This window comes from Centroberyx affinis, unplaced genomic scaffold (assembly GCF_046629955.1).
Source record: "Centroberyx affinis isolate AG114_WGS23_722 - 3 ecotype Tasmania unplaced genomic scaffold, CSIRO-AGI_Caff_v1 ptg004310l_1, whole genome shotgun sequence".
NCBI classification, from domain to species: Eukaryota; Metazoa; Chordata; class Actinopteri; order Beryciformes; family Berycidae; genus Centroberyx; species Centroberyx affinis.
The window spans coordinates 13,225-23,416 of record NW_027282022.1 but is presented as its reverse complement, the minus strand read 5'-3'; the positions used below and the strand labels follow the sequence as shown (position 1 = coordinate 23,416).

Here is a 10,192-nt window from a genome sequence, read left to right as displayed (position 1 = left end):
TTTACAATATCAACATGTATACGTAACACTTCAACATTCGCAAACTGACAGCTCTAACACACTTTGACTGAGACAGACACTTTTCATCCATTTGTGCTGTAAATGTGACAGTTTGTGTTCATTGTTATTGGACAACGTGCACAACAGGCTACATGAAGAGGATGAGTTTGGAATGACTTTCCTTCCTAATGTTCCTCCCAACGGCTTCCCTACAGAGCTGAGCCAAACGGCAGGCTGGAGTTTTAAGTTCTACAAACATTTCTCAGAGGAAGGAATAATCTGATTGGTTGAGTTAAACCTCAGTGGGCGGAGCCAAAGAACCACAGTTTTTCAGAGAGAAGGCAAGTCAGCTAACTGGCAAACTTGAACGGCAAAGAAGGAACTCTGATCAAAATATAAATAAAAGGTAGAAATGGCATTTACTTTTTTATTCCTTCATGACCATGGCATCATGATGTTGAAGGTCAGCAGCTAGCTAACTAGCTTACCTAGCTAGCTATAGGCTAGTATGGCTAGTTTGAACTTGAAGGTCAGCTAGCTAACTAGCTAACCTAGATAACTTAGTATGATAGATTGTATTTTTTCAGTTAGCAGAGGGGCGCTAGGCTTCATAATATTAGCTTCCTCCTCTCTCACCTCTTGTCTTTTTCACTGAGCTTCAGTCTAATATTACTTAGCCAGAAAAGCTGTGGTTCTTTGGCTCCGCCCACTGAGGTTTAACTCAACCAATCAGATTATTTCTGCCTCTGAGAAATGTTTGTAGAACTAAAACTCCAATCTGCTGCAAAATGAGCGACACAGTTAGTGTCAGTGGGGGGTCAGCTAGGTTTGGTAATAATGATTACAGCCACTGAGCTCATGCTGTCTGTTTTAGATTATAGAAAATTTACCTGAAAAGTTACTGTCTTTATTATTATTATGGGTACAATAACGTTGCAGCCAGGTACGAGGTGCAGCTGAGTGTCACCAGCAGCTCTGAAATACCTGTAGTCACAGTAAGGAACATCCTCAAGGCATTTATACAGCCACTCACCAATGCATGTGTACTGTCTGAATAGTTTACCTTTATATTCATAAGAATAATGAAAAAAAGAAAAACAGGGAACAAGAAATCACTAATTAGCTCCCTGTTTGCCACAAGAAGCCAAATTTTACCAGCATGGTTGGAACGCATGTTCAACCAATCAGATTGCTTGGATGAAGCTACCCGTTGTATAATATGTTGTTTTCCAGCACTGTTACACACTTTCTGGGAATTGTTCGTGACAATTTACAAAATGTCCACTATGTTAATTAGTGTAAACACAAACCAAGGCTTTAAGTTGCACGGCAGAGAGCCACCGGCCGGTTAAACCTGCTGGACCGCTGCCAGAGCTAACAGGTGACGCCAACAGCAGATAAATGAGAAGCTCGGTCACTGTAAGCATAGCAGACTGTAACGCTGTTGCAGCTTTGGCATTATGTTAATGATCTTGCTAATTAATAGCACAATTGGCATTTACTATTTTGTAAGCAGATGAGGTTGATTTTCATCCAAGGAAGAACATTGTTTTATGTTTGCTTTTATGTTTTTTTTTTGTTTTTTTTTTCCTGTAGCTAAATTATAAAGATAAAACAACTTGAAAGTTGGTCACAATTCACTTTGACCCTCGGTCATAAAGCTGGCTTCACACTGACATGGCAGACGCAATAAGCAGTCTTAATGGCTGTAATGCAGTATCAGTAATACGCTGGATGATAAAATGCACAAACAAAATCATGCAGTAGTTTGCAGGCTAACTGTGCTAAGCTGTTATGTGACGTGACATGGCGTTGTTGCGGGCCTTTAAACATGAATTCCACCTATAAAAAAGCTTCTGTTGTGACTGCTTATGGCATTTGTCATGATGATGAGGAACCAGACTGTTTCTGTTGTAGCTTTGGAAGTCCTAGTGTGCGTTTTGCTTCCTCTTTCGCCCTCGCTAAGCCGCTGTCAGAGTCTGTAAACACTGTTCTGCTCCACGAAGTTGCTCCTTCACATGAATCCTCACCTGCTTGTCCGAGGCAGAATCGGTTCCTCCCAGAGGTGTGACCAAGTCAACTTTACTTGAGTTCCAAGTCAGTCTCAAGTCTTGAGGCACAAGGCTCAAGTCAAGTCCCAAGTCTAAATGTAGATTACCAGGTCAAGTCCAAGTCAGTAATGTCTAGTCTCAAGTCTAAATGTAGAACAGCAAGTCAAGTCAGAACAAATCAAGGGCCCAGTATCAATTTAATATCTTAAAGAAAAATAAAAATATCTAGGACTTTTCAATGCAATATGGTTTTAATAGGATAAAAACTTGGTAAGAGCATCATGAGTTTGATTTCTATAATCAGTTTCAACTTCAATAAATTCAATCATTCCATACAAATTCAGAAAACAGAATTTAAATTCAGTCGTCTGCTGGAACAAATCTCATCACTTTCAATCTAAGTCATTTACACAAACACAAGATCTCAAGTCAAGACTTTAGAAACCTTTTCAAGTCATCAGAGTACAAGTCAGAGTCAAGTCCCAAGTCACCAGAACCCAAGTCAAGTCAAGTCTCAAGTCTTCTCTTCATGCATCAAGTCGAGTCTCAAGCAATTAAAAGTGTGACTCCAGTCTGACTCCAGGCTAAGTCATGTGACTCGAGTCCCCATGTCTGGTTCCTCCTTTCATATCCCACCTGGACTGAGCAGAAACATGAGAGGGAGCAACTTTCTGGACTGGAAAGCTTCCTTCTAACCGAGTCTAAGATGCTCCCTGTAATTGTAATGTGTGCATCTGATCCCTTGGGCGACGCCTTGCCCCGCTGCTCAGACAAACTCATGACAGGCAATCAAACAAATACACAGTCACACGGAGCAGGGGGAAGGTGTCATGCCCAGGGAATGCAGAGTTCTCTTCAATTCTCTCTTTAGTTTCTCCCACACACTGATGGGTAAGGTAGGCGGCCTGTCTCCAGCTGAAGGGTGGGGCAGAGCGGAAAGAGGCTTACTGCTCCACCTGAAGGCTGTCGGTCTTGCTGACGGGCGCTTTGAAGCTATTCACCTCCTCAAACACCAACTCTGTGGACACACAGCAGGGGAAGGAAGGGAAAGAAGCGACGTCAGGAGTGTTGACAAAGATGGGGAAGGGCATGTAGAGAGAGGGAGAGATGGGTTTTTAATTCTTCAAAGGTAAATAACACTGTGAAAAAGTAAAATTACTCCCTTGAAGTGTCTTTACCATGACACCAAATAATTTAATATGAAAACCAAGAAACATGTGGTGCAAGCTCTTATTTTGTTCCGTGGTTTGTTCAGCTTGGTGCTTGGATGCAAAATGACATCAGATATTTTAGAATGCTCCACCCATGACCATCAGCTTTAGGGAGTTTCACAACACAGAAATCCCCCTGTTAAACAACTGAAACTCAGTCATATGTATAATGTTATAAATGGCACACCTGGATATCTCTAAATCCATATTACTATGTTTTGCAGTCAACGTTCCTGCAACACCCGTGCAAACATTAAGTCCTGTGTAATCCCCAACATGAAAAGCTCTGCAGCTTGAAGCTAATTTTACTTGTCTGGTATCAGCTTGTGCAACTTCCTCCCCTGAAAATCAGAAACTGTCCGACCAAAGCTGTTTAAAAAGGAAGTGAGAGCAAACTGAGAAGTGGCCGGTATTAGGACATTCTAACTACTGCCATGCATATCCTGTGATCTTTTGATTGTATTTTGATTGTCAAGTTATTGCTATTTTGTCTTCCAACGAGGACCAAAATGGAAATAAGTATTTTAAGCAGTACTTTCTTGAGCTATCCTATGGGATGTGCATGGATAGTTTTTGTTATCATATATTTTTCTTTTCTTTTCAAATCAAGTCAAGTCAAGTTTCTATCACCCCTCCTCCCTGTCACTCACCCTTCCATTCCTCCAGTGTGCGGTCTTTGCTCTCCAGTGTTTGGTCGTAGGGCGGAGCCTCCGGCTCGTCATCGGGGTCGTGGTACTGGGAGAAGTACGGGTGGGAGAGAGCCTCACTGGCCGAGATCCTCCCATCACAGTCCAGAACCAGCATCCGCTTCAACAGGTCGACAGCTGGGAGAGAGAGAGAGAGATAGAGAGAGTGAGAATTAGAAGTCATGAGTTGGGATATTGACCCAGATTGTAGTTTTAGTTCTATAAACATTTAAACCTCAGTGGGCGGAGCCAAAGAACCACAGTTTTTCTGGCTAAGTAACATTAGACTGAAGCTCAGTGAAAAAGACAAGAGGTAAGAAAGGAGGAAGCTAATATTATGAAGCCTAGCGCTCTGCTGCTAACTGAAAAAATACAATCTAGCTACTAAGATACCTAGATACTAAGTTATCTAGGTTAGCTAGTTAGCTAGCTGCTGACTTTCCAACATCATCATGTCATGTCAACAAACGTTTGAGGAACTAAAACACCAATCTGCGATATGGAGAGTGTCTTGAGCTTTAGTAACCTCTCAAAGCCTTTACATTTTGTTTAAGAAATTGATAATCCGATCTGCAGTGATTCACCCACCTAGTGGATTTGCTCCTCTAAAGATCTTTTCCAGGTCCTGTTGGGGCATGAAGGGCAGAGACTGGATATACTTCTGAGCCTGCAAATAGAGACCAATGTACAATCCACAACATGTGACAATGTGGACCTTGTCAAATAGTTAGTCAATAAAGTGATCGATCACCCTACCACCCAGATATTGACTATTCACTCATCAACCGTGTCAATCAAACGACTAATCAATCAGAAAATTTCAATGGGTTGCCTGAGTCATCAATGCTGTAACGTTCGCTTGGAGTATTTCTTTCACATTCCCATTTAGCTAAGAATCATTTTTCCACCCTCCACCCTCCCATTCATCCCTCCGTCCCTTCTTCCCTCCCTCACATGTTCAGAGGAGATCTTCTGTAGCAGCTCAGGAGTCGGAGTCCCAACCACTTCCATGATTCTCTTCAGCTGGTCAATATCTTTGGGCGGGTGGAGTTAAGGGCCATCAGGATTTGGAAAAGTCATCGGCTCATTAAACTACCTCGAAAGCAATTGACTGAGACCGAAACTCTCGACTTGCTGAGCATTGCTGAATCTCACGCGGTCTCCTCTAGACGGCAGAAGTCCCACGACACAAAGATCAGTAAATCAAACTCATTTTAATTCTGCTTTTAGACATAGAATGCGACAACCTAGATAATTCAGTCTTTTGTGAGCATTCCCATTCATTCCCGTCTCTCTGTGTTGATGCACCTCCCTTTCAGAAAGGCCCGGGATTGTCATGCAAATCCAGGAGAAGTCTGGCGCAGCACTTTCAGAGCTAATGGAAGTTTGCTGGTAAGAGAGAAAGAGGCTGCAAAGTGCGGCGGACTGTCTCAAGTCATTCTGCGTTGATGAAGGATACAATCATTGCCAGGGAATAGGACCTTTCCCTTCAGTAGCTCTCCCATGATGCATCCCACCGACCAAATATCAACTGGAACAGAAACACCAGAGGTTTAATCGTTCCACAAGAACACCAATATGTGAAGAGTTTCCTTCCAAAACGAGATAGTACTCTTATAAAAAGAATGTCGTGAAAGTAAAACTCATTTTTAGCTACAGCTTATGAGTCATTTTATGAGTAGCCTATGAGTCATTTTGATATCTTTGCTTATAAAATAGTTCTCACCGTTCTGATTGTAGTGCATCCAGTTCAGCATGATCTCCGGCGCTCGATACCAGCGAGTCGCCACATACCCCGTCATCTCGTCATCCGTCTGTCTCGCCAGTCCGAAGTCAAGGATCTGTTGGACAGGTACACGGTTTGTCAAGGCGAGGGAAGAATAGGGATGGGAATTGATACGATTTTATTGATACCAATGCCATTATCGATTCTGCTTATCGGTCCGATTCTTTATCGATTCTCTTATTGATTCCCGATCAATTTTCTGTGTGGAAAAAAAAGAAGGCCTACACAGGTTTTCAGCGTCATCGCAGCTGTTTTATTATCTCGTGAGTCTGAATGCAGTGTAGAATGTCTGCCTAATAACATTTGAACATATTAAAATAAATTACAATGCTCCTTTTCATAAAATGACATAACTTGGAAAACAAATATAAAACTGACTGATAAAATAAACAATTCTTCTTTAGAAAAATAGGCATGTATGCCTAGTAACATTTGAATAAATTACAATACTCCTTTTCAAAAGGGAATAAGCTTGAACCAAATATAAAACTGGCACATAAAATCAACAGTGCAAGGCAATTGCGATGCGCAACTGTCAGAAAAACATGGCGGCATCGATAAAAGGAATTGATATACGATTCTGATGGATCGGACAATTTGGAACCGGTTCTCAACTGGAGCCGGTTCTCGATTCCCATCCCGAGGGAAGAATGCGTGCTGGGTGTGTGAAGGGGTTAAATGGAAGGTCAGGTCTTACCCTCAGCTCACAGTCCTCATTCACTGCCACGTTACTGGGTTTCAGGTCCTGGGAAAGACAGTAAACGAGAAAAAGGAGGAGAGGAACATGAGCGGAATAAAGAAGACCGTTATCTGTAGTCAGAGAGAAACGGAGAAAAGTGTATCTGAATATAAAGTGGCAAAAAGCTCTAAACGTCTACTTGAAATCAATTTTTGGTCCCACACTCTCATCTTCAGCATTGTACTCTTACAGATGAATCTCAAAAACATTAATCAAAAACAACTAATTCCCCAAGAGCAATTATCGCTCCATGGTGAACCGAAAACAGGGGAGTCAATCCTGTAATTCAACCTCACTGTAATTTGATTGACTTTTCTATTCATGGCCTAATATTCAATAACAACCTCTTCTTCCCAGGCAAAATGGATTTTACTTTCACCCAGTGGCAAACGTTAGGTCTTGCTGAAGTTAGTAATCCCTACATTGATGGTGTTTTTGCCAACTTTAACACCTTAACAATACCATAATAAGACACTTTATTCCAGCCCAATAAAAGCCCATCTTTTCATAACTTACCACCTATAGATCAGGATTGGATGCTCTTCTACAAACTTATATATTCAGAGTCTTTTTTAAAACTTAATCGACTTATCTCTTAAAAATTTAACAATAAGATCAGAGCAGACTAGGAAAAACTAGGAATGGAGATGTCCGACCCAACCAGGGATAATGCTTCAGACAGAGTCAATGGGAAAACTTGCTCATTTCGGTTTAATACAGTTTAAGCTTTTTTAAGACCGTGATTCAACATTTCAAAGAAAAACAACAATTTTTTTATTTTAAATCTTACAAGTGCTGCTATGTTTTCTTGAATAAAAACAGTCAAAATGATAGAAGGAGGTGCAAAAGAGAAGAGAAGAGCCGCCACTCACTCTGTGGATCAATCCGGCTGAATGGATGTACTGTTCAATAGACGGCGGGACGGGGCAGGAGGGTGGGGGAGGAGTGAGAAGAGAGACGACATAAAGGAGGCAGAGGTCAGCAGTGCATTTCGGCATTAGCCCCTGTCTAAAGGGAGACTCTTTTTGTCTCTCCCATGGTAACCAGGCAGGCTGGTCAGCAGAGTCCACCGGCTGCTCGACTAATTCAGTGTTACAGAATACACAAAGTTAACAATATGTCTGCATATATGTGCAAGGTAGACTTATCAAACACAAGGGATTATGGGTAGAAGGAGACAGACGCGGTTCCTCATGCTTGGAAAGCCTATCAGAACAAATTGAAGTCTGGACTGATGCTCATACTCAGCTGTTTCTTCATGTGTTCTTAACTGGTATGAACACCACAGAAGAAGAGACAGACAAGTCCGTCATGTTAGATAAAGTTACAGGAAGTCTAGTCTCTAACCTGCAGGATGACAGGTTCAAACTCCAATAATAGTCCAATAAACAAGCTGATTGTGAGTCATGTGACCTTTGTTTACAAGCCCAGGTTCTCTTGTAATTGATCAGTGTGAACCTAAACGAACCAACTACAAAAATGCAACAACATTTTTCCACTGTGGTTCGGACTAAAGAAAACAGTAGCTGTCATCGCACCCCTGAACTCTCTATTTTATTGGCATTATTAGTTATTCATTAAAAAAAGAGCAACATTTTAGACTATTAAATCAGTCACATTTTGTAAATATTGAGCAATGAACATCAGGTGACATTTTCTATCCAAAATGGACCTGTAGCATTTTGGAATAAAACCCTTCATAGGCCCTTTTCACAGAATGTTTCTCAAAGCTTCTGCATTGAGAAACCGGTGCATTACAACTTCCTGTTGCCAGCTGTGGCCTTCACTAAATCGCTGCACAACCTGCCCAACATTTTTTATGTGTTATTATGTTATCTAGTGCTAGTAACCATTACAATTTTGTTGTTTTTGTTGGATTGCTTTGTCAATAAGTTGCAAAAAGGAACTTGCCACAGGAAGTTGTAATGCACCGGTTTAGCTGTTACCATGACGATGTGAAAAGGGCCAACTGGTAAAACTATGAATAACAAATGAATCACAGTACTGACTAGGTATATTCTGTATGTAGTGTTCAATATGACAGGGTGACACAGTGTGACAGTAAACTACCTTGAGCCCACGGAGAAGCTGGTAAATGAGGAACTGCACGTGTTCGTCAGACAGCCGCTGAAATTTGACGATGTTGTTGAGGTCCGCGCCCATCAGGTTGGTCACTAGGTAGCTGGAAACAGGGGAAGAGTGGGTCAGGGGTTACCATGGGAACCGCCAGTTATCCCTACATGCCTGTAATCCATGACCTGATCTCCCACAAATATGTGAAATGAACACGACTTGTTAACACCAAATTACATGTTGGTGGCACGGTTAGTGTTAGTGATAGTGTTAGTGTTAGTGTTAGGGTTAGCGTTCCATTTTCCCAGCACAAAATGGGTACGTGAAGGAGACACGACTATAAACAGGAATTAGAGTCATATTGAAGTAGCTCAGTTGTGGTCGGGTGGTGGATGGGCCGATGAGTTTGACTCCAGAGACCGGAGTTCAATTCCCAACTTGTACGAAGGAAATTGTAATTTTTTGCTAAAGTTTTTCTTATATAACCATGATCAAAGCCTTTCCCAAACCTTAACCAAGTTGTTTTAGTTGCCTAAACTTAACCCAAACCTTAACCAAGTTGTTTTAGTTGCCTAAACTTAACCCAAACCTTAACCAAGTTGTTTTAGTTGCCTAAACTTAACCCAAACCTTAACCAAGTTGTTTTAGTTGCCTAACCTTAACCCAAACCTTAACCAAGTTGTTTTAGTTGCCTAAACTTAACCCAAACCTTAACCAAGTTGTTTTAGTTGCCTAAACTTCATCATTAACCTTAACCAAGTTGTTTTAGTTGCCTAACCTTAACCGTTTGCCAACCTTTAGCTGAAAATGTCGTGTCCAGTTCATGTTATTGCTACAGAATCCGGTTCATGTTGGAGGGACATAATTTTCACATAATTTGTGTCCATAGCACATAAATCTGCATTTCACAGTTCATGCTCATTTCACAACTTTTTATGAGATTATGTTGCATCACCATCATCATCATCACCATCCAGTCCTCTAAGAGCAAATACATTGTATTGTGGTGGAAAGTGGACGGCTGTACGGCTAATATGCAACAACCGGTGAGTGATAAGACCCGTGCGTCCGGGGATAAAACATTTACACTTCATTGAAGTCCTCTAATGTTGCAGCGGGCGTGAAGACGTCCAGTAGTCCTATTACCTGCGAAGACAAGAGACAAGTGGAGCTGATCAATAGCAGCTGCAGCGTGGCACACTGTCTGCGGGCTTCAGAGAAGAGAGCGGACTGACTCACGTTCTCATGTTTCATGTGCTTGAGCAGCCTGAGTTCCCGGTACGAGCGGCGGCTGTGGATCAGAGACTGAAAAGGCCGGGACAGCTTCTTCACCGCAACCTTCTGCCGCAGCCGCACATCATAAGCCGAACTGGAGAGAGAGAAAGAGAGAGAGAGAGAGAGAGAGAGAGAGAGAGAGAGAGAGAGAGAGAGATAGATTAGATATTTCAAGCTTATCTGAACGAATATGCGTATGAATTACTGTTGTTCAGTATCCCCATGGTGAAATATTCTGATTTCTTAATGTTCCAATGCATTATTACTGTTTGTTTGTTTGTTATCGTGTTCATGCAAATGCTTTGTCAACACAAATTCTCTCGTCCCTTTCGATAAAGGTTATTTGAATTTGAGATAGGGAGGAAGAGAGA

General features: G+C 41.7%; 1 protein-coding gene across 1 annotated transcript; it reads right to left on the bottom strand.

Moving 5' to 3' along the window:
* Nucleotides 1-2,305: 2,305 nt before the first annotated feature.
* Nucleotides 2,306-9,872, bottom strand: mapk11 (mitogen-activated protein kinase 11). The gene is made up of 11 exons (XM_071543386.1): nucleotides 9,786-9,872; nucleotides 9,634-9,692; nucleotides 8,544-8,655; nucleotides 7,346-7,375; nucleotides 6,432-6,479; nucleotides 5,675-5,789; nucleotides 5,408-5,479; nucleotides 4,903-4,982; nucleotides 4,537-4,615; nucleotides 3,913-4,086; nucleotides 2,306-3,069 (listed from the first exon to the last, which is right to left on the bottom strand). Exons 1-11 carry the CDS (start codon nucleotides 9,798-9,800, stop codon nucleotides 2,996-2,998), a joined length of 858 nt encoding a protein of 285 aa, XP_071399487.1. The 5' UTR covers nucleotides 9,801-9,872; the 3' UTR covers nucleotides 2,306-2,995.
* Between the last annotated feature and the right edge of the window lie 320 nt (nucleotides 9,873-10,192).

Bases quoted from the DNA above. Each gene is read 5' to 3' on its own strand.
- mapk11 (XM_071543386.1), bottom strand. The intron at 6,480-7,345 runs GTGAGTGGCGGC...TGTCTTTCCCAG, and splicing joins CAGCCGGATTGATCCACAGA to GACCTGAAACCCAGTAACGT. The intron at 5,480-5,674 runs GTGAGAACTATT...TTTCTGTTCCAG, and splicing joins GATGCACTACAATCAGAACG to TTGATATTTGGTCGGTGGGA.